This window comes from Protopterus annectens, chromosome 1.part1 (genome assembly GCF_019279795.1).
Source record: "Protopterus annectens isolate FY-2018-M chromosome 1.part1, PAN1.0, whole genome shotgun sequence".
Classification (NCBI taxonomy): Eukaryota; Metazoa; Chordata; order Ceratodontiformes; family Protopteridae; genus Protopterus; species Protopterus annectens.
In genome coordinates, this window is record NC_056726.1 from 1,036,771,077 (window position 1) to 1,036,795,901 (window position 24,825).

At 42.5% G+C, this 24,825-nt stretch overlaps 1 protein-coding gene across 1 annotated transcript in view; it reads right to left on the reverse strand.

The window, feature by feature from the left end:
* The window catches only part of LOC122808805 (deleted in malignant brain tumors 1 protein-like), a 568,450-nt gene that overhangs the window by 12,355 nt on the left and 531,270 nt on the right, over positions 1 to 24,825 (reverse strand). The window contains exon 10 of the mRNA XM_044079867.1: positions 1,211 to 1,531. Within this exon, the coding sequence (XP_043935802.1) occupies positions 1,211 to 1,531 (321 nt within the window). The remainder of the gene's footprint in view (positions 1 to 1,210; positions 1,532 to 24,825) is intronic.

Below are 24,825 nucleotides of genomic sequence, written 5' to 3' on the forward strand. Positions count from 1 at the left end.
AATGTCCTGAGATTGTAGGACATAATTATGTCCCATATGTTATGGGATAGTTGCATAAAATAATTATTTCTGTATCTAAAATACCTAAATGTTACAAGAAACAGAATAAGCAACTAAACTGCTACAAGAATAAGCTTTTATTTAGGCAAAAAAGTAAAGTTCTATCCTTTGTACTGACCGTGGGTATGTGTCGGCCTGTAAAATCTGATGTGTGTTCCGAAAATGTCCCACTTTGGCCATTTGAAAAGGTGGCAACCCTACCAAAGACTGATTTAACTGCTTCCCTCCCCCATTACGCTAGCCCCTTAATGTGCATGATCACCTACTGCAGGATTTCACTGACCCCTTTCTGTTACATTAACCCCTTAACACGTCTGCCCTTTTGTTACAACAGGCAATCATCACATATCACCTGCCATTGCATTAGTCCTTCCTTATATGCCATCTCTCAGTGTAACTGTTTTGAATGTTGCTTCTGTAAGGTTAGCCTGTTAACATATACCATCATCCAGTGTATAACTGTCCCTCTCCTACAACACCAGCTTCTTGGCATATATTATAGATCATCTCCAGGTGACTACTGTAACTGACCACTCTTGTATTACATCAGCCCTTTAACATGTACTGTATATCCCTCTGTATAATGTAACAGTCCTCCCTCGTTAGTCATTTAACGTACACCACCTTTCAAGGCATGACTCAAGTGTTAGAAGGCTTCTGTAACGGCTTCGATATAATCACCCAGTGTATGGTTTAACATTTTAATGTTGTAAAATCAGACCTTCAACAAGTCTTACCATGCGATCCAGTTCATGAATTAACTGGTCCCCTCTACTAAGGCTTTCAAAGCTAAACTGGGTAAAATATTTAAATATTACATCAAGTCATGAATCTTTTCATTAATATCACGATAATATACCTAAAATGTTATACCTTAAATTCTTTATAACATGCAGTTTTCCATTTTTTTGTTGATACAAGGATTTCCTCATAACTTCTAATGCCTTAATGCTTTAGGCTGGTTTTCTCCTCTATGTACTTCTTGCCAGGTGCGCTTCTGAGAAGTGTCTACATGCATCAGCCTGCTGTATTGTTAACAAATGTATGTGGAAACAAATATATAATGCATAAAACAGGTATTTCAAATAGGATAACTACGACTTTACATTAGCATGTTGCATAAATTGATGCTTTCAGTAAAAACACGCACCTGAACATGTCACAGTTGCATAATTCCAGTACTGACTTCCATTTGATTCAACTACCGAAACAGGACAGTCAGATAAGGAGAATTCGTGTCCAGTACACTGGAATGATATCCAGGCAGATTTACGTCCATATTCACGATGTGTTAGTGCTACAGTGGCCGATCCACATCTCCTCTGTCTGCACACGGTATCTGCATCTTCAATATCCCAGTCAACAACAGGGGCGTTTTTATACGTATATTCAAATGTATAAGAATAAAACGGTACTGCTTCTGAACAGGGAAACTGATCTGAAAATTTTATCCCATGCACAAATGATTGACCTGCAAAAATAAAATAAATAGAACACGCAATGTTAAAATATAGGAACCTAATAATTTTACGTCAAGTCTTAACTGTTAAAGTTGTACATGCAATGCAGTCTCTCCCCTTCATGGTAAAATGCCAATGATTTTTGCAGATGGTCTACAGCAAGATGTGAACAGGAGAGCTGCCAAGTATAGCTACATTAGAGATTTATTTATGTGCATTAAAATACTGCACTAAAACTTTAATTTATTCTTTCAATTACCCTTTTTTAATGATGGGTGAAAAATGTTCAAGATTCCACAAAAGGGTATAAACATGTTAGTTATTGGGATCATAGGATTCCTTCCGCCTAATTTCTTACAATTACACTGCCCGTGATCCACAGCAGCATTTATTATCTATGCCATAGTATATCTGTTTTTTTTCTGTCTTCAGATTATCAGTGCACTAGGAAGAGGAAATATCAATCGAATTTTAAACCAGGAAATGTTTTCAATGCTGGATTATTGTGCATGTACATGAATCCTTCTCTCTCACTACTTTGGTTAAAACTAATCTACTTCAGTTCAAATACTTGTTAAACACTGCATCCATTTTTGGGGTCACAACTTTCCAAACCTTATGCACCTACCCTTTTCTATACTTTCATTTGGAGTACCCCATGCATAAATATGAAGCTTGCTTTACTGTTTCTGGTTTTGTTCTGCACATCAACAAAGCTGTCTCCAAAAGCTCAAATTTCTACACCACAAAGCTTTCTAATTTCAATTGTGTATGGATGGCATTCTAGTCACACTTTTCACAGGCTTGTCTTCTTTTTAAATAAAACTTTTTATTTATGTCTTAGTATCCCCAACTCATGTCAACATATCATGTCACATTTCCCATAAACCCCTTAATTGCTGCTTCTGTCAAACTTCCATTCAGTCATTACTTTTCTATTCAGTCAAACATATGCTGATTACATGCATTGCATGAGAACGTTCTGTCTCTTTTACATCACCTGTCTCTCTTCTCTTAGCCTTCTTGTGACCAGTTTATGTGCAGCTACTAATGTATCTTTATATGGCCTCATTTGGGTTACAGAATAGAAACATAAGTAACTGCTGTCAGATTAATTTGTTAAAAACATGGAGGTCAATGTTCACTGGAAATTTGCTTGCATTACTGCCTTAATTATACCAATACTACTCCCCATCAGCCAAAAATGTTTACTGATAACACCTAATGCCTGATCTTTTTGCTTTTAACTCCTCCTTCCCACCACACACACACGCGCACACACACACATTTCCTCAGACACTTACTCTTGACTGTGTTTATACTCCATTCATATTGGTAGAAATGTCTAGGGCTATAAAATACCCTTCCCTTATATTAACAGAAGACAGCTTAATGGTTAAGGCGTTTACACAAAGTACAGGGTTTGATTCTTACCTTTAGAAATAAAATTAGCTAGGCTTAACATGGCTTGCCAAGGAAACTAGTACTTGCCTATGAACACATTGAAGATTTTAATGACCTTCCATTTGTTTGCTCCAAATACTCAGTGCTTATTGTTCCTGCATTCTGTTCTGCTAATTTTTTCCACACCTGGCCTATATATATATACTTTTAAACCCTATAATAATTTATTATAAGTTTATCTTGTGTTCCCTTTTCTTCGAACCACAGTGGTTAATTTTGGATCAGTACCAGCAATGTTGATGCTCTCTTTTCATGTAAACACAATAAATCTTTTGTTTAATATTCTTCATCTTGTGCTTCTATGCCCCACGCTTTATCCTTTTCCTCTACCGGTGCCAAGCCCTGTTGAATGCTTTCAAGAACTCAACCTCTACATAACCTATTATAAAACTGCAAATGAAGGCCCGTAACCACCTTTTTCAATAAATATTTCACAAAGCCTGAAAAACAATGGGTCCTATATTTTCCTGTGTTACACTTTTCTGACCATAGCTTCTGTTCGACAGAAGTCCTTCATTTCTCACCATCTGTACTATAATGTTCATATACAATTCTCTCCACCCTACAAACCTTTAGGGTGGTTTTCATTTAAATGCTTCACAGGAACTTGGTGGTGTCGCTCTCCTTCTACAGCCTTTAGAAATGCACAATGTCAAGAGCACAGTTCAGTGGACATACGTGTAGCACTCTGGAGACTGTCCTCGCATGTACAGCTTAGTATTTGGTTTGCTCGTACCACACCCACCACAGACTGCACCTAGTGGTCTGCTCTAGGCTTGATCAGTACCCCAAGATACTGTTTTTCTACTCATTTAGTATCAGTTCCATCTTCCCAGCTGTTACTTCCCACACCAAGGTTACTGGGTCCCAAAAGCAGTACTTTGCATTTGTTTGCGATGAACTCTAATGATCACCTTTCAGACTATCTAGTTAGCTTAGATTCCTTCCCATCTTCTTCGGCTGCTCCTATCCCTCTAGCTTCATAGGTTTATAGGTAGGTACTAGGCTATTGGCCCTAGGGCTTATATAGGCCTATCCAAATGGTACCCTGGCTTTTCCCACCCAAGAAAATTATTTTCCTGTGCCCCTGTCAAGCAGAGCCACAGAAGTGATCCCCGAGGTGAATTTCCTATCTCCCATCCAATCATCAAGATTTTTCCTGAAGAGTGCTAATGAGGAGCTTTGTTTGTCATAGATAGGTAGTTTGTTCCAGGGTATGAGAAGTCTCTGGGACAGGAATCTATCCCTCCAACATGTTCTGATTATTGTGGTGACAAGGTTTACGTCCCTAGAGCGTGTAGCTCAAAGGGATTGAGTTTTTAAAAGTGGAGCATGTCCAAGCAGCTCTGGGTCTGACATAGCTTTGTATGTTAGGCAGAGATCGCCTCTGAGTAGGTGATATGCGACAGAGTAAAGCTGGAGTTTTTTGAGACTGTCTGCGTAGGGCATCTATTTGAGGCCGGTAATCCTCTTTGTGAGGTATTTCTGCAGCCTTTCCAGTTGTTGCAGAAGTCTTGTGAGGTACATTGTACTCTATAATGGTCTAATGAATGATGAGTAGAGGGGAAAAATGACCTCTTTTTTTCCTGGATGAGAAACCTTTTGTGATGAGGTGTGCCACGTAGAAGGATTTCCTGACTACTGTGGTGAAGTGATTATCAAAGGAGAGACTACTGTCCACCTGTGTCCCAAGGTCTCACACTTTCGGTGTTAAGTAGACTACCGCCTATGTGGTAGTTCATGGGTACAAAGTTTTTACCAAAAGGGATAACAATGCACTTTTTGGCATTGAGCTTGAGGCCATGACTTTGACACCAGGCATCTGTCTCAGTGAGGCCCTTTTGTAGGATGTCCACATCGTTAGGAGTTTTGATTATGGCTCCTAGTTTGCAGTCATCTGCGAACTTTGTTAGCCAACGACCTTCTGTGTTTGGTATCTACTTCTCTGAAGTACAGGCTAACAGGAGAGGACCTAGGACTGAACCTTGTGGTACTCCACTTGTCACTGGTCTGAAGTTGGATTTAGAGTCTGCTACTTTCACAGTGTGGGTTCTGTCAGTGAGCCAGTTGGCAACCCATCTTGTGGGATTTATACCTAGTTTAGTGAGTTTATCTATATTTCCAGAGTGGGGGATGGTATTGAAAGCCTTGGCGAGATCTAGATAGGCTGTGTGGACCACCTTACCCTCATCTACGGCTTTGGTGACCACTTCAAAGAAGTCCATCAGATTTAGGAGACATGATCTGCCTTTTACAAACCTGAACTAGGTAAGGTCCAGAGTTTGGAGATTTCCAATGTCATTGTTTAGAAGTTCCATGATGATACGTTCCATAGCCCTGCAGACCAGGCTCGTCAGGCTAATGGGGCGGTAGTTCCCGGGGTCCGTGGTGGCTCCCCTCTTTGTGGAGTGGGATAACCGTTGCTGTGCACAATTCAGTGGGCACAAAGCCTGAGGTGAGGCTATGACTGAACATGGTATTTCGGTGGGGTGCCAGTTTGTTCTGTAGTTCATGTAGAACGCAGCCTGGGGTGTTGTCAGGTCCCATGGATGCTGTGTCCTTGGCTTTGGAGAGTGTTTTTTTTTTCCTGTGCAGCCGTGATTACAGGAACTTTGCATTCTTCCGGTATAGAGATGGGCTGTTTAGGGGTGAGAGAGGGGTAAAGTTAGCAATGAACCTATCTGCCAGGATGTTGGCAATGTCAGTTGGTTCTGTACATTTAGTGCCATTGTGCTATTACTCAGAGCAGATCTGAGTATTGCCATTGAGATTCTTGACATAGCTATAGAATGCTTTGTCTTTAGAATCAGAGGCGATTTTATTTTCGTAACTAGCTTTGGAGGCTTTTATGAGGGATCTCAGCTTCTTACTGAGGCTGACCACAGAGTTCCTCCAATCATGGGATTTTACTTTTTCTTTGCAACAGTCTCTTTCTTCTAATGTAGAGTTTGTTTATGGCAGGGGACCACCAGATTGGCTTCCTTTTTTGGAGGATAGCATCTTGGTTCCGTTAGGGATTGCACGATCCATGCACTCGTGTAAGTGCTTATAAAGTGCATTTGTATAGGATTCAGCAGTCGCACTTCTATTGTCCGTCAGCATGGATGTCGTGAAGTTTGCCACTTTTGTTTTAAAAAGCGTGAAATTGGCTTTGGAGAAATTTTTTATGGTGGTTTCCCCTAATGGGGGGTGGGGGTGGGATGTGGATGTCTAGGTTGATTAGCTTGTGGTCGGATCTGACCAATGAGGAATTGACCTCTGGTGTGGAACACCGGTTGCCCATGTTGGTAATGACCAGGTCTAGGTTATTGCTGCCCCTGGTGGGGGTGTGAATAAGTTGATCCAAGGTGTTGGAATTTATGAATTCCAGAAAACGTTGAGCACAAGACTTGGTACACGAGTAGTTTTCCCAGTTAATGGTGGGGTAGTTTAAATCGCCCATTATTAGGGTGTTAGGTTGTACCCGAATATTTTCCAGTGTATCAAGAAATGAGGAGTGGGAATCCTGGGGTATGGTGGGGGATCTGTAGCAAGCTACAATTTGGATTGCGGTCTTGCCCATAGTTAGTTGCACTTGGATAATCTCAGATGCATTATGCTGAGCAACTAGGCTGGAGGTGTGGATATCCTTAATGAATATGGACACGCCTCTGCCTTTAGTGTTTTGGTCCAGGTTAGGTGGCCGAAAGGTGTGGTATGAATTACAGCATGGTAATGCAGGTCTCTGTCACTGCACAGATTTCGATGTTCTCCATTTATGGAGTGCCTCGAGTGAGTGCATTTTAAGGTTTACACTTCTAGGATTAAGTAGCATTACCCTCAGATTTTGCTTGCTTATACCTGTTACTGTGGTGGATTTGTCATTTGAACCTTGCCTAAAAAAGGCACTATAGGGGCGGCAATAGCCTTAGCCAGTCTCAAGAATCCCAAGGGCGACAGGTGCAGACAGTCTCTATCAAAGCATCGTGGTTTGTTGATCATGTCATCCCAGGCAGACAGATACAGGATCCCCTTAGAATGACACCAGAAGCTTAGCCTATTGTTGAAGTCAATCATTTTGTCCTTGTACTGTGGTATCATTCTGGGTGATGGCAGGATGCTACTCAGGGCTAAGGTCATACCTGCCTGGGCTACAAGATCGGAGAGCTCCTTCATGTATCTTTTCATGTAGTCCAGGGAGGTATGTCTCAGGTCATTCATACCAACATGGACAATGAGAGTCATATTTGTACTTGTTGTGGAGTGACCTGAGTGCGTGTGTTATGTGGCGGATCCTGGCAGCTGACAGTAACTTTCTCCTTGCTTAGCCTGGTGAGTGGAACATCAGTGTGCCTGACTATAGAGTCACCTATGACTAGAGTGTTGGGTATGATGTTATGCCTTATGGGCTGTGGTTGAGTGGCACACTGAGTTTGTGGGCTGTGTGTCATTTGGGATGTGTTGGGGGTGGAGGTTGCTTGCGTTTCTGCTTTGGAGGTCCCTGTTGCTTTGTAGATTTTAATGAGAGCCTCCACGAATGTAGGTGTGTGTTTTGTGTTTCTGTGTGTGTGTTTTGGTGGTGTAGGTTTTGAGGGACTATGTGACGAGTGTGACGTGGTGCAAGTGTTTACCTTCTCCTCTTGACTGTCTAGTCCAGTCTTGGGTGGAGGGCTTTGCTTCCAGTTTGGCTATATAAGCGCATCTTTCACAGGTTGTAGTGTTGGGTGGTAGGAGGAGATGGTTGTCTGTGTACATGAGGCAATTGCTGCATTGCCCCAAGATGCCCAGATTCATCAGGTAGACAGTAGAAAACACTGGGAGCTGACCCTTAGACATGCCTGGATAGGTGTTTCTTTATTAAGTACTAAAAACTGTTTTCCTCTAGACAAGTGAGGAACGTTGAGTGCTGTAGTCATTTGTAGCTTATTTAGTGCTTACAGTGAGTTCTGAACAAGTGCCGAGCTCAAATAAAGAGATTTGAGTGCTGAAACTAGTAAACTGGCTAGTTCTAATAAACAAAATTAAGCTAGAAGGCTTCCCTCCAACACAGAAAGTCTTGGGGGCTCAGAAGTTTGCAAGCAGTCCTGGATACAGCAAATCTGTATCTGGACTAGACAACTTACAGGAAAGGGAAAAGCTTAGAAAATTTTTTTTTTTTTTTGTAAAGTGGAAAGGGGAAAGTAGGAGCAGAAACTAACTGGGTTGGCCTTCTCAAATGTTCTCCCTGGATTAGGTAGAATGAGATAATGACACTAGATTGAGAGGAGCGTCTCAGATCAAATTTACAGTAGGGACGGGCAAAGTACAGTTGTGTACACTTACCATAAATGTAGATGTTCGAGTGTATTCACTGTTGCAGTTATTACATTTGGGTTATCTGCTTGCAGGTAGCCCTCAGCCGGCCTGATTATCAAAGACTTGAGTCCTGCATCAGTTGCTGTCTCTTCTTTCGTGACGTCAGGGGTATAAAACATGCAGCTGATGCCATTACATCAGTTTTTCTTGCCCCAGATATCAGGTGCCCCCTAATAGGAAGCAATTAAATATGGAAATACAATGATATACCTCCAACACAAAAGCAAATACACCAAAAAGCTTTTAAGCACAGTAAAGCAAAGCAGAGGTATAGCCAAAAGAAGTAAGGGGGCTGGAGGGTGGGTAACCAGGACTGCAATAGTGAATACACTCGAACATCTACATTTATGGTAAGTGTACACAACTGTACTATGTTCTTCGTGTTTCACTGTTGCAGTCATTACCATTTGGGTAGATACCCAAAGGTATGGTTGCGAGGAGGAATTTGATAGCATAAGGCCCTGTAAGACTGCAGTGGCAAAGCCAGCTCTGGATTTAGAGAAAATTGGCAGATGACAATGTTTGGCGAAAGTATGTACAGAACTCCAGGTAGCAGCTTCCAGGATGTCCCTGGTAGGGACACCTCTGAGAAAAGCTGCAGAGGTAGATGCAGCCCTGGTGGAGTGAGGTCTGATCCCCTGTGGGATAGGTTTTCCATGGTGCTTATAGTAGAAATGAATGCAATGGCCTACCCATTTAGAAATAGTTTGCTTTGAAATAGCCTTCCCCTCTGCCTCTGCAGGAAATGCTACCAGCAGTTGTTCAGATTTCCTTTGCACATCCAAGGAATGCAGTATCCGTTCTCCTTTGTTCTGTGGACTGGGAAAGAAGGTTGGCAAATTAATAGACTGATTAAAAGCCACACTGGATACCATCTTGGGCATGAAGGATGGACTGGTTCTGATGGGACACCCTGTCTGCATGAAAGATGATGAAAGGCTCCACTGCCATAAGGGCCTGTAATTCAGATACCCTTCTTGCTGAAGTGATTGCTAAAAGGAAAGCTGTTTTCCAAGAAAGAAATTTTAAGTCTGCAGTAGCAGCTGGCTCAAAAGGAGGTAGAGTGAGTTTCTCCAAAACAAAGTTAAGGTCCCAGGCTGGGGTTGCAGTTCGCCTGGGTGGTCTCAAATTGTTGGCCCCTCTGAGGAAGTGCTTGAGCAGTGGATGACAGAAGATGTGAGGTTCTGTTTTATAATGGGCTGAAATGGCTGAAGCGTGAATTTTGATGGAGGAAAAAGACAGGCCCTTGTGAAGCATCTCAGTTACGTATTGTAAAATCTGAGGTAAATTGGGCGCTGCTGTGCTCATCCCTTGAGACTGGTTCCAGGCACAGAATCTTTTCCATTTTTCAGCATAAGATTTTCTAGTACTAGGCCTCCTTGCCTCTAAAATTATACCCATCACAGGTTTACTGAGGGATGGTAAAGGAGAGATTAAGTAATTAGCCAGGCTGCTAGGTTCAGTGTTAGAAGCTCATTGTGCAGAATCTGGTTCTCCTGCTGAGACAACAGAGAAGGAGTCTGAGGCAGGTGCCATGGGGATAACTGTGACACACTGCGGAGGGGATACCAGTGCTGGCATGGCCAGTCTTGTGCAATCAAAATCATCCTTGGTTTGTCCCGTTTGATTTTTAGTAGTACTATGGAGAGCAGAGGCAGAGGGGGGAAGGCATAGACTGATAGGTTTTTCCAGCTGAACGACAGAGCATCCACTTTCCAGGCTTGTTTGTGGGGAGTCCTTGTGCAAAAATTTTCCAATTGTAGTTCTGGGGAGAAGCAAACAAACTGGGCTCCCCCATTTGCTTGTCAAAATGTTGAAAATTCTTGGTTCCAGTTTCCACTCGTGTGGGTCCATGAGGTTTCTGCTTAGTCCATCTGCCAGTGTATTTCATTTTACTGGCAGGAATTAAGCTTGTAGGTGCACTTGGTAGCTCAAGGCTGTGTTCCACAAAGCCACGGCTAGTCTGCAGAGGGGGTAAACATGTGTACCCCCTGCTTATGTACCACATAACAGTGGTGTTATCCGTCTTTACCATTAGTTGTCCTGGAAGAATGTGGTCCTTGAAGGCTGTCAGAGCATTCTGTACAGCTAACATTTCTTTTTGACCGATATGCAGGTGCATTTGACTTGGGTTCCACTTGCCCTGAATGCACTTCCCTGCCAGGTGATCCCCCCATGCATAGTCTGATGCACCTGTTGTTAGGGTTTGGGTGGCAGGTGGTGGTGTGAAAGGTAGTCCCTTGTTTTGGTGGCAGGCCTCCGCCCACCAAAGGAACTCTAGGCATAGGCAAGGTATGATAGGAATCATTGCTTCTAGATCCTGAGAATGTTGACATCATAGGCTTTTTAGATACCACTGTAGTTTCCTCATATGCAGTCTTGCATATGGAATTAGAAGAATGCAGGAGGCCATGAAACCCAAGGCTTGCAGTATTTGTCTTGCAGATAGCAGGTTTTTTTTGGCCACCTGTTTGAAGTTGGTTGTCACATGATTTTGTTTCGCTGGCATGAGGAAAACCATCTGGGAAGTTGTATTCAAGCTTGCTCCCAGGAATATAATTTGTTGACAGGGTACCAGATGTGATTTCTTTTCATTTATGGTGTACCCCAGACAAGTTAGAACCCTTTGTACAAAGGCCAGATGATTCAAAAGTTATGTCCTGGCTTTCTACCTGAATTAGACAATCGTCCATGTATGGGTATATTTGAATATTTCTTTGCCTGCAAAATGCAATAACTGGAGCTAGGCACTTTGTAAATACCATGGGCAGAGCAGATAAGCCAAAGGGCAGTGCAGAGAACTGATAGTGAGTGCGTGTAGCCTGCTTTGAAGCGTAGGTATCTTCTGCAAGATTCCCCGATTGGGATGTGCAGGTATGCTTCTTTTAAATCTAGTGTTGCCAACCAGGCATCTTTGCCTAGCATAGGAAGCAACTGGTGAAGAATCAGCATCTTGAACTTTGGAATCTCCAAAAAGGTGTTTACAGTAGACAGGTTCAGTATAGGATGCCATAAATTGCCTTTTCTGGGTACCAGGAAAAGCCTCAAGTAGAAACCTTGTCCCTTTTCCTCTTCTGGCACCAACTGAATAGCCCCCATACTTGAGAGAAAGTACTTGTTTTGGGGCCTCTGGCCACCCGCTTGGTGTTGGCAACATGTGGAAGTAAAATCTGCATCCCTGGGACACTACATTTAAAACTCATTTATTTGTCCTGGGTAATGAGTTGCCAGTTCTTTGCCTGCAGAGCAATCTTTCCCCCCAAAGGGGCAGTCAGCTGATAAGTACTTGGAAATTTTTAAAAGTAAGTCATTGAGACAGTTTACCATAGGGGAAAGTCTTATTACTCCCAGGTTTGGAAGTGGAGGCCCCCCCACTGCTTAGTCCTGTGCATACCCTGGGACTGCAGCCTGGGAGCTCTGCTGGATCTGGGATTGGACTGTGAAGGTCTGGAAGAGGCAGGAAAGGCACAATTCTTGGAAGGCCAATGCCTACTAAATCTTGGAGGTTGTACTTGTAAGAAATCTTTAACAGTTTGCATAGATTTAGCTTTTTCTTCCATTTTTTTAAGAACTTCTTCTGCCTTGTTGCCAAACCGGTGGTCCTGGTTTAGGGGAGCATCCAGTAATTTTGCTTTAACATGATCTGGCGGTTTAAGGCCCTAATGGCCAAAGTTGCAGAAGTATATACCTTCTTACCTCATCTATCCAGCGCCCTGGAATCTCTATCAGAGGGGGTAGGATTTTTGGCAGTAGTAGCTTTAATGCCCTTGGGCCCCTGTGAAATGGTCTCAGCATCCGTAGTAGGATTTTTGAAAAGGAACTTGAGAGTCAGGGACCCTGTAATATATATCAGGTTTCCTGGGAGCAGGAGGTAAAGAATCAGGGGGCAAGCTAGATTCTGCAAATGCATCATCAACAATGTCTAGTACAGGAGGTATGGCTAAAGGCCTGTGCTGGGGCAGGAGTAAGAAATCCCTAAGCCTCTTTTTAGAATCAGAGAAATCCTGACTTTCCCAACGAAAATGCTCCCTGAGAGTATGCAAGGCTTCACCAAAAGAGAAATCCTCTGGGGGGGGGGGGGGTGTAGAGGGAATGGAGTCCTCAGCATCAGAATCCTCATAGGTAGGTAAGGATAAATCCTGGCCATCAGAGGAAACAGAAAATTCAGAATCCTGGTCGGAAGTATCATAAACAAACGCAGTCCTAGGTCTCTTAGAGGGGGAAGGCTGGCTTCCCCTGATTAAAGTAATAAGGTCTTCAGCCATTCATCTGTTTTTTAGGCATAGAGGCCTGACCATGCGGTCTGGGTGTCAGGCATGGTTCAAGATTTAGGCCTTGAAGAAGATGGCATCAGTTTAGTACGCAAATCAGTAGGCCTAAATACACCCTCAGAAGCCAGTGCCTGCACAGCGGCTCCGGACCCATCCAAGGTAGAGACATCCGCAGGTTCCACAGTTGAAGCGTCTCACGGCATACCGGACTCTGAATGGGTCTCAGTACAGGCCTGCGAATCAGAGGTAGCGGGTATCAGAGGCTGCGAAACCACCTCACTGAGTACCGGCGAATTGGCAGCTGGCTTAGGAGAAGTGTCGTTGGCAGCTTTGGACCTAGGCGGCCTGGCTCTGTCTTTATCTTTGTGTTTTTTCGGAATGTCGGTAGACAGTTGGCTGACCGAAGACATATTAGGATAATTGAACCAAGCATCAAAATATTTAGAAGCATAAATATACCGGCGATGGATAGTTTGTGGTTCAAATAAGGCACAAAACAGACAGCTAGGTACGTCGTGGTCAGGGCCTAGGCAAGGAATACAGTACGAATGAAAATCTTTATGAGGTATTTGCTTTCCACAAGTAATGCAATTATTTACTTTTACTGACATCGGTTAAGAGCAAGAAAAAGATTCCCCAATGGGGTAATTAGCTTTTAGTTGAAGACTTCGGTTCTGAAACTCTAAAACGAAAATTTCAGGAGTCGGTTGACCTGCACTTGCTTCTGCTTCGGGCACCGCACGGCAAGAAAGACTGATGTAATGGTGTTGGCTGCATGTTTTATACCCCTGACGTCAAGGAAGAAGAGACAGCAACAGATGCAGGACCCAAGACTTTGATAATCAGGCTGGCTGAGGGCTACCTGCAAGCAGATAACCCAAATGTAATGACTGCAACAGTGAAACATGAAGAACATCTGCAAAGCCACCAAGTATAAAAACAGAATACCAATAGGGAGGGAGGATGGGAAACAAAAAATCAGAACAAACAAACCCAACCAGATGCTTAACAATAGCAGAAAAATTCTAGTTAATACCTCACACACACAGTGAAACTTGCTAGAAAAGTATATGCAGACAATAGCAGTGCTATAAATAACTCGTAAAAATAAGCAAAAAAAACAGGATACTTAATTTTATACATCACAGATTCGTTGGCTCGGAGCCCTTCCTCTGATTATCTCAGTGTGAACCTCCAGACTGGTAGCCCAACATAATGCATCAGAGAAATGTCAGGTGCAGCTAACACTGGGTAAGACAGCAATTCTGGTTGTGGCCTGCGTCCCCAACCATGTCCCAAGACTCGCATTCCACATTCCTAAGCATCCTGAAGAATATTAGGGTCCAACCTAACACAGTCATACTAGCTGACTTCAACTACTCCTCTATCCTCCACTAACTGGGAAAACTACTCATGTACCAATACACTTGCCCAACGTTTCCTGGAATTCATGAATTCCAATGCCCCAGACCAGCTCATTCTTACCACCACTAGAAGTAAGAACATCCTTGACCTGGTCATTACAAACATGGGCGACCGTTGCTCTACACCAATAGTCAAACTCCTCCAGGTTAGATCTGACCACAAACTAATCACCTTGGAAATCCATACCCCCCCTTCCCCCCAAAGATAACCACCATGAAAAACTTCTCCAAAGCTAACTTTGGGCTCCTAAAAACAGAGGTAGCTAACTTCATAGCACCCATGCAAATGGAGAATAGTTGCATGACTGCCAAATCATACACCAATGCACTGTACAAACACGTACACAAAAGCATGGATCTTGCCATACCCAATAGAACCAAGACGCTCTCCTCCAAAAAAAGGAAGCCAATCTGGTGTTCCCCTGTCATAAACAAACTCTACAACAGGAGGAGGAAACTGATGTGGAATAAGGTGAAGTTCCAAGACTGGAAAAACTCCCTTATCAACTTCAACAAAAAGTTGAGATCCCTCATCAAATCCTCTAAAGCTAGCTATGAAAACAGAATTGCAGCAGATGGTAAAGACAACCACAAGGCCTTCTACAGTTATGTAAAGAATCTCTAAGGCAATACCCAAATTTGTTCTGAGCTACTGCACAATGGTACCTCCTATACAGAGCCAACAGATATGGCCAATATACTGGTCGACAGATTCTGTGTCAACTTTGCCCCTCTTTCCCCCACCAAAGGACCAATCACAATACCAGTAAACTGCCAAGCACCTAGTATTACTGCTGCACAGGTTAAAAAACAGCACTGTCCACGGCCAAGAATACAGCTTGTATGGGGACCAGCCAATACCCCTGGCTGTGTTCTATATGAATTACAGAGTGAAATGGCACCTCACCCGTGTGCCCTGTTCAATCACAGCCTCACCTCAGGCTTTGTTCCTACTGAATGGTGTGCTTCTACAGTCATCCATCTCCACAAAGGAGGAGTGACTACAGACCCTGGGAACTATCACCCCATTAGCCTGACGAGTCTGATATGCAAATCTATGGAACGCATCATCATGGACCTAATAAACAAGGATATAGGGAATTTCCAAACTCCAGATCCCACACAGTTTGGTTTTGTGAAGGGAAGATCATGCCTGCTCAACCTGGTTGACTTCTTTGAGTCAGTCACCAGAGCTGTGGATGAAGGCAAGGTGGTTCATACAGCCTACCTTGATCTGACCAAGGTCTTTGATACCATTACCCACTCTGGAATCATAGAAAAACTCACTAAGCTAGGCATCAACCCCTATATCACTAGGTAGGTTGCAAAATGACTCACAGATAGAATCCACAGTGTGTAAGCAGCTGACTGCAAGTCAGAGTGCCAACCTGTAACGAGTGGAGTCCCACAGGGTTCAGTCCTGCGCCCTCTCATTTGGTATCTACTTCTCTGAAGTCCAGGCCAAAACGAAGGGACTCTGGCTGATAAAGTTCCCAGACGATTGCAAGTTGGGAGCTATTTATAACTCCCCAAGTGATGTTGACATCCTACAGAAAGGCCTCACTGAGACCGACGACTGTTGTCAGAACCATGTTCTTAAGCTCAATGCCAAAAAATGTGTCGTCATCCCCTTTAGGAAAAACCCAGTTCCCATGAATTACAACATCGATGGTAGTCCACTGAACACAGAAGGCGTTAAGAGATCTGGGAACAGAGGTTAACACCATTGTGGTCAGAAAGTCCTTCTATGTGGCACATCTCATTACTAAGGGTTTTGCATCCAGGAAGAAAGAGGTCATTGTCTCCCTTCTACTCTTCCCTCATTAGGCCAATCATAGAGTACAATACCCCATTTGGCATGTACCTCACTAGACACCTGCAAAAACTGGAGAGACCACACAAGTACCTCACAAAGAGGACCCTAGGCCTTAAACAGTTGTCCTATATGGAGACACTCAAAAATCTCCAATTATTCTCTGTTTAATATAGCCTACTTAGAGGCGATCTCTACTTGACTTACAAAGTCATGTCTGACCCAGCTCCGTTAGAAATGCTACATCTAAAGAAATCCCAATACCTCCGCACCACACGCTACAGAGACCTCAACCTCATTACCACAATCAACAGAACATACTGGAGGGACAGGTTCATAATCCTGAGACTGCCCATGGTATGGAATAGACTTCTCATAATGTCAAACAGAGCACCTCACTGGCCCTCTTCAAGAGAAATCTTAATGAGTGGATGGGAAATAGAAAATTCACCTCAGGGATCACTCCAATGGTTCTACTCGACACAGGCACTGGGAACTATGGTCGGGTGGCACGATGCCGTGGTAATACTATGGGCTAGGCTTGTAAAGGCTCCAGGGCCATTAGCCTAGTACGCACCTATGAAACAAAGTCCTGGATGGGGCACTAGCACAAACCACTTAAATACTATTAGTGGCAACAGTAGATAACACTGTCACTATTTTCACAAAAGCTTACATTCATTCTTTTATTATTCAGTTACCAGTTTAACCTAATCCAGGATCAGCATGGTGGACATGAAACCCATTCAGGTACTCTGTGAGCACAAGGCAGAGACAAAGCCTGGATGGAGCCCCAGTCCACTACTGGATGCTCATTCTTTTATTATTCAGTTACCGGTTTAACCTAATCCAGAATCAGCATGGTGGACATGAAACCCATTCAGGTACTCTGTGAGCACAAGGCAGAGACAAAGCCTGGATGGAGCCCCAGTCCACTACTGGATGCACACAAGTATTCTGGCCAGCACAATAATGAACAGTTTGAAAGATCACCAATTAAAAACTATGGTATCTTCAGGAAACAGGAGCAACTTAAAGCACCTGTTACAAACCCGTAGGGATAGAGGAAGAATATGCAGAGACTTGTACAGAATATTCTTACTCAGGTAAGAAACCAGTTCTTGTGATGAATAAAACACATTCTGCAAATATCTACCTCTAACACAAAAAGTGTTGGCTCCCTTAAATATTTAAAGTCAAAAAGAAGAAAGCCAGGGATCTGGCTGTGAAGTCCCAGGAATCCCATCAAGCATTCCTGAAAACACCGGAGGATATGAATGTCACACCAAACACCATCATATTGGGTGACTTCAACTACCCCAACATAGACTGGGCCCACTATTCTAGCCCTAACACCCTAGCCCAAAGATTCCTGGAATTCATCAACTCAAATGCTATGGAGCAACTGGTCACTTCTACGAGGTGAGATAATATACTTGACCTGATTATCACAAACATGGGGTCCAAATGCTCCGCACCGGATATAAACCCCTCACTAGTAAGATCTGACCATAAACTGATCACGTTGGATGTACATATCCCACCCCCACCCCCAGAACAAAAGACTACAGTGAAAAATTTTTCAAAAGCTGACTTTACACTCCTTAAGTCAGAAATGATATCCTTTAAGCCTACTGGGTTAATGGAAACCACATCCCAAAATGCTGAATCCTACACAACAGCCTTCTACGGACATCTCCAAGAATGCATGGATCAAGCAATCCCAACTAAAACCAAGACCCTCTCCACCAAGGAAAATGCCCGGTTTGGTGGACCCCGGCTATAAACAAACTGTACAACAAAAGAAGGAAGCTACTGCAGGACAAAGCCAAAATCCCACAAGGGAAAGGCTTCCCTGATCAGCACAAGTAAAAAACTACGTTCTCTCATAAAAACATCTAAAGCCAACTTTGAGAGAAAGATTGCCAAGGATACCAAAGACAATCACAAGGCCTTCTTCAATTATGTCAGAACCTTGGGAGGAAATTCTCAGATATGCTCTAAGTTGGTACACAACGACAAAAAATTCACTGACTCTACCGACATTGCCAATATTCTGGCAGATAGGTTCAGTGCAAATTTCTCCCCTCCCTCACCCCCTAAAAATGTAGTAATTATCCCTGCTGAATGTAACCTACCTGTCATCTCAGACATACAGGTGAAATCAGCACTCAACAAAGCAAAAAACACAGCATCTATGGGACCCGATGGTATCCCCGGTTGCGTTTTACGTGAACTTCAAGATGAACTAAACCCGCACCTAAAACGCTATTCAATCTTAGCCTCACTACAGGATATGTACCTGAACACTGGCGCACAGCAACAGTGGTCCCACTCCACAAAGGGGAAATTCTACTGACCCTGGTAACTACGCCCCATAAGTCTGACCAGCCTGGTCTGCAAGGCTATGGAAAGAATCATCATGGAACTCATAAATGGCGATATTGGAGATCTGCAGACCCTTGATCCCACCCAGTTCGGTTTTGTAAAAGGCAGATCCTGCCTCTTAAACCTGGTTGACTTCTTGAGACAGTCACTAGTGCCATCGACGAGGGCAAGGCTGTCCACACTGCCTACTTGGACTTGGCTAAAGCCTTTGACACAATACCACACTCTGGCATCATAGACAAGCTCAGCAGCCTAAATGTAAATCCATATGTCACAAGATGGGTAGCAAACTGGCTAAAAACAGAACCCATAAGGTCAAAATTGCTGGAGCCATGTCAGACTCAAAACCAGTCACGAGTGGTGTCCCACAGGGCTCAGTCTTGGGACCACTCTTATTCGGCATTTACTTCTCGGATGTGAAAGCAAATATGGGAGGATTATGGCTGACAAAGTTTGCAGATGACTGCAAACTGGGTGCCATAGTTGATTCACCTGCTGACACACGCATCCTACAGAAAGGTCTCACTGAAACGGACAACTGGTGCCGGAATCATGGCCTCAAACTTAACGCCAAAAAATGTATAGTCATCCCCTTTGGGAAAAACAAAGGACCCACAAATTATCACAGACAATAACCCACTGAGTACGGAAGTAGTAATCAGAGACCTGGGGACTCAAGTCGATAGTGACCTCTCCTTTGACAACCATGTTGCCAAAGTGGTCAGAAAGACATTCTACCTTGCCCATCTCATCATGAAGTGATTCTCATCCAGATCAAAGGAGGTCATTGTACCTCTACATTCCTCCCTTGTCAGGCCCATGATTGAATATAATGCTCCATTTGGGATGTATCTCACCCGGCACATGCAACTGGAAAGACCCCAGAAGTACCTCACCAAGAGGATCATGGGTCTCAAACATGTGCCTTATCTAGCTAGATTAAAGAAACTCCAGCTCTATTCAGTAGCATACCGCCTGCTCAGAGGTGATTTGTGCCTAACATATAGGGCCATGTCCAACCAAGAACTGATGGACATGCTCCATCTTAAAAAAATCCAGATCTACCAGAACCACGCGAGCTAAAGATTTCAACCTCTGCACAAATATGAATAAAACATGCTGGAGGGATAGATTCATAACACAGAGGTTACCCGTACTCTGGAACAAAATCCCAGTTCATGTGAGACAGAGCCCTTCATTGGCACTGTTCAAGAAAAATCTCGATGCATGGATGGGAGATCGTAAGTTTACCCCGGGAGTCACCTCAGTGTCACTACTAGACAGAGGTATAGTTTACTAAATAATGGGGTCCCACATGTGTCACTACTAGAGAGGCGCAACTATATAATACGGGGTGGCGTAAGCCACATCATTGTTGGCTAGGCTTGTAAATGCCCTAGGGCAGATAGCCTAGTACACTACTATGAAACTATATGTCTTGGGGGGGGGGGGGGATGAAAAAAACAAACATTCAGAATTGTAGTCTGAGGGAAGTCAGGTTTTAAAAAATTCATATACAAGGGTATTTTCAGAACTCACATGCTACTTCAAGGGGAAGGCATCTGAAATCCATGAAGAAAAGAAAAAAAAAATAACTAATGAATTAAAATAAAACAAAATGAATAAATACAAACTACTGGTGGAGTGGAAATATAAAACTGGCTTGCGCTGGGGTGGAATATGGTACAAAAACATGCTACCTAGTAGTTTTTTTAGGATTTGGTTTTGGTTTTCACTAATTAAGGAAAAAGTAAAATTGTCCTAAAATGGTATCTATTAAACATATTTTCAAATGTGATGCATTACCATTGACTCAAGAATTAAGTCTGCAAAATCAATACATCTAAATCACATTAAATGAAGTAGTTTTCAAAAAACCAGAATATGAAATGTGAACCAGCAATTGCAATCAGTTGTAAATGAACACAAAACTAGCAAATGTAAATTAGGAACCAAGTTAAAAAATCAGTTTATTTTAACAAATTAATTAAAAACTCATAACGAATATACTTTCTTCAGCTGATGAATTCATAGAACTAAGTTCATATAACTCTTCCCATTTCATGTTTTCACTGTTTATATTACAGGGCATGTTAACATTTTGAAGCTGTTTTTCAGCTGATGAATTCATAGAACTAAGTTCATACAACTCTTCCCGTTTCATGTTTTCGCTGTTTATATTACAGGGCATGTTAACATTTTGAAGCTGACAGATGGAATAGCAGCGTTTTTTCATGTACATCACATCCGTTATTTCTGTCTACCTACTGGACTACGCCATGTGTTTACTCAGCTCCGATTACAACAGTTATAGAGTAAAACTGCCCGCTACAACATGTACCAAGTCAAGATATCATACAGCCATAAAGGCCTCAATGTTTCTCAACTAAAAAGGTTATTTGTCTAAAAATGCTTACCTGCTAAGACAGACTCAGTTCTGTCCCTGTGCTCTTGTCTATGTCTAGCATTACACGCCAAGAAAGAGTGCCCTACTGAATCTCTTGTACCTCTACAAGACAAACAGCTCCACAAGCAAAGTATGAAATTAACCTTTGACCAATACGTAAATGAAACACATTGCAGGAACAGATTTAAACAGTTAAACCATCTTTGGAACAATCTGTCTTTACACGTTAATCAGCATGACTCTCTCGCTTCCTTCAAGAAAAATCTAATATGGTTATACATGCATCCACAAATTCATCCCTGGCCTTATGCATTTTGCCCTCCTGGAAGCAGGTGGTATCTTGTGTGGATGGGTATCTACAAAGAGCAAATGGTCTTGTAATTTCTACAATCCTACGAACCCTGACAGAGTTATTAAATATTTAATCCGTTGTTCACATTTCTCAAGTGTGGGGGCGTGGCTGGATGTGGCACTCAACAGATGTCTCTGGCAGCATACAGCTCTGATAAAGATGGGAGTAAAGACGTGGATGTTCTTTCTGTGAGCCTGTTAAAGAGTGCTGCAAGTTGGCCTAGCTGCTGGCCATACAACAGAGATGTACCTATTGGTTTGCCTTGTGTTTGCATTTCCTAGAGGGATATTTGTTTGACGCATAACATATGATCGATAACAAATTTAGAGCTCATCTACTTGGAAATGTTAACTGGTAAACAGCATGCCAAGTGTACTTTCCGTTAAAGACATTCGTAAGTGAAAACATTTCCTATCTCTGTTGCTAGAGCTTAAATATAACTGCTATTTTCTGTGATAAACAGTATATGTTCCCAGTTTTCTCTCTCTGCAGAAACACCATTAGTCCTTCTGATTTCCTGCTTTGACTCATTACTGTAGAGAGATAGGAAGCTTCAGCTTGCCACTGTAAACCTATCAGTCTTCACTTTTTTCCAAGCTTCATTTTCCCACTAAAACTCCCAATAAGAGAGTTACTTTTTCTCACACACTTTTCTACACTAACATGATCCTTCATTTTTTTATCCATTAACTGTTATTTACAGTCCATCTCTTTGCACAGAACTGACACCATCATGTCTAAGGCTCACAGATTCACTGTAAAGTACTAAGCAAACAGTTTAGGGACCATTAAAAGCTTAGTCTATACACCGTATTCAAGTTCAATCCTGCCTCAGGGAGGACAACACAAGCTAGATTAAGGGAGAATTTGAGGCATCTCAATCAGTTGTCTTTTTTGCGCCTTCTGATGCGATGTTGCAGTTTGTGTCAAACATTCTACTAATACCACATTAGAACTGTCTACTTTGCACTTACTGCATACAAAGCTATATGGTTAGACTATCTGTTGTTTCTCCTTCACAGTTACTACACCTGGAGCCATGAAACTGTAACTAACTGCTGTTACTAGTTAATGTAATGTAGAGACTGATTTGACCTACTCTTCCTTTTTTGTCAGTATGGTTGCACTGCTGCTTGTAGTGAGTGTTTCACTGTTAGGGAAATTGAAACCGTTTAGTGTCAGTTACTGTATTTCAAACTATTGCGGAAGGCTAGATGATTTGCATTTGGCACTTGTCAGTGATTATTTTTATTGTTGCTGCATATTATCACTTTTATATTTCTTATTTTTGCACCTGGGACCAACACTTTTGTTTTCTGTGTCCACAGTCTCCTAATTACACATTTGAGAGTCTACCTAAATTCAGGTCTTTCTTCCAGAATGTTACTGCACCATTCACCCATCGTCTCCATGGACAAGAAAACTTTGAAAAGCTGCTAAACTAGTAAATCTCTTTTACAAAATAAGTCACACCAGCAATGCTATTCAACATGGAATCCATTCCTGATTTAATACATCTGCATCCACAATCTCACCACCACATTCACAAATATTGACCAAGGTCTCATCATTGTGTGTGCTATTTTTGCACAGTAAAATCTAAAAGCTTTAAACTCTGCTGATCATGCCATTCCTCTGCACTGCTTTATTTAATGGAGTTTTCCTCCGACTGTTTCTAGTGCTTCAATGTGTGTCACCTGCCTTTGTTTAATCATGTTTTCCTTTGGATCACATTGTACTTTGTGACAATGGCCTCCTCTAACACACACAGCCTCTTCTACCTACTTTTTTACAACATTTTCTAGACAATTTTATGGAGACTAAGTTTTGAATTCTCCACAATGAACTTAAACTTTAGTGTTACTGTGTCTAGTCAGTAATGCCATCTCACTAAACCCACACTGAAGTAGGGTGAATCACATAAATAGGTCACTCCGTCTTCTTCAAGACAAATTGATAGCACTTTTCACAGACTATTTTTTAATGTAAAAATTTGAGAGAGACAGACCAATTTTCTTTAACCTAAGACCAAGTACCATATCATTAAAAACACTTCTCTGTAATCTAGAAAACTCCAATACCTTTTGTTACATTAGGGAACTCCAGGAATGCTCATATAGTACACAGGAACTTACGTTGCCATTGTTCCTCCTTGTAGACACCAGAACTTATGTCTACAAATCTACTGTTAAACTTTAGTCAAAATTCGTCTGCTCCATTACCTTACATAAAACTCCATTTCTTGACTTGCTTCTCTCTACAACTAACTCTGCTGAGATCAACTTCTTATAATCTGCAAAGAAACAGTGATACAATGTATTTACTATACTATCCATTCCTTTTGCCACAACTGAGACAGCACTTCAAAAATTAACCATATGCTTGCAGTCATGTTCATAGGTGTGTACTAGGCTAATGGACCTGGAGCCTTTGCAAGCCTAGCCCATGGGATTACCCTGGCATCGTGCCACCCGTCCTTAGTTCTCAGTGCCTCTGTTGAGTAGAGCTACCAGAGTGATCCCCAGGGTGAATTTTCTATTTCCCATCCTCTCAAGATTTCTCTAGAAGAGGGCCAGAAGTTAGGTTTTTCCTATTCTTGACACTTTCCTGCTCATAAAATATTAGTTCATCTAGCTAAAACAGGGCAATATAATTGCCTTTCTAGAACTTATTATTAAATGTTTCCTTCTGGCTTTGGAGGGTTTTCCCTTCACTTGTCCTGTCCTAACTCACTCAATTCTCTTCATAGGTAGGTACTAGGCTATCGGCCCAAGGGCTTACGTAAGCCTAGCCAACAAGGTTCCCTGGCTTACATCACCCAAGAAAGTTATTTTCCTGAGCTACTGTCGAGCAGAGACAGAGAAGTGATCCCCTGGGTGTATTTCCCATTTCCCATCCACTCAAGATTTTTCTTGAAGAGTGCTAATGAAGGACTTTGCTTGACATAGATGGGCAGCCTGTTCGAGTATGGGAAGTCTCTGAGGCAGGAATCTATCCCTCCAGCATGTCCTGTTTATTGTGGTGACAAGGTTTAGGTCCCCAGAGTGTGTAGCTCGCTTTTTTTTTTTTTTTTTTTTTTTGAGTGAAAACCAGCTCCAAACACAGCATGTCTCTGACATCTTGGGGGGGCACTGTATCTAGCACTGGGAAGGATGCAATAGCTCATGCACTGTTGACCAACTGAGGGACCATGCACAGGGCTTCAGCAATTCAGCAAGCAATAAATGTGCTTGGCTACCAGCTATATGGCTTCTCCCAGGATATGTGCAACAATTACAAAGTGATTAGATGAAATTCCCTCATCCTATATTCAAATGCCTACTAGACAAGAGGTATAAATACATTTCTCGAATACATTTTCTGAGAATATGGCAACCGCATCCCAAAAAAAGGGTTGTGGAAGGCCTGTAAGATAAAGGCAACTGTCCTCATCTCAGCAACATCAATGTACATACTGCCCTCCTGTTGTGAATGTGCACCTTGGACCATCTGCCCTTGAAGGGTTAGGAGGCTGGAAAGGGTTGCCAAGAGAGATTTTGCATTCCAGAAGCCACCAGTGAAAGTGGCTTTAACAGGATTCAGAAATTAAGGTTTGTTGAGACACTATGTCTTTAAACTGAGTTAACTGCATCTTCAGCATCTACTGGAGGACCCCCACATGCTATCTTGCAAACAGGAGCAGAAAGGTACTGGCTGCCACTAGGCCAAAAGTTTTCAGGTGTACGGCCAAGACTGGAAAGTTATGAAAACTGTTAATCCACCAAAAAGGGAGGATTCTTTACAAGAGACGACTGGCTTAGCAAAGAAGAGTGTCCAGTGAGCAGTCTGTGAACTTAGTGGTCTGTGATGGCT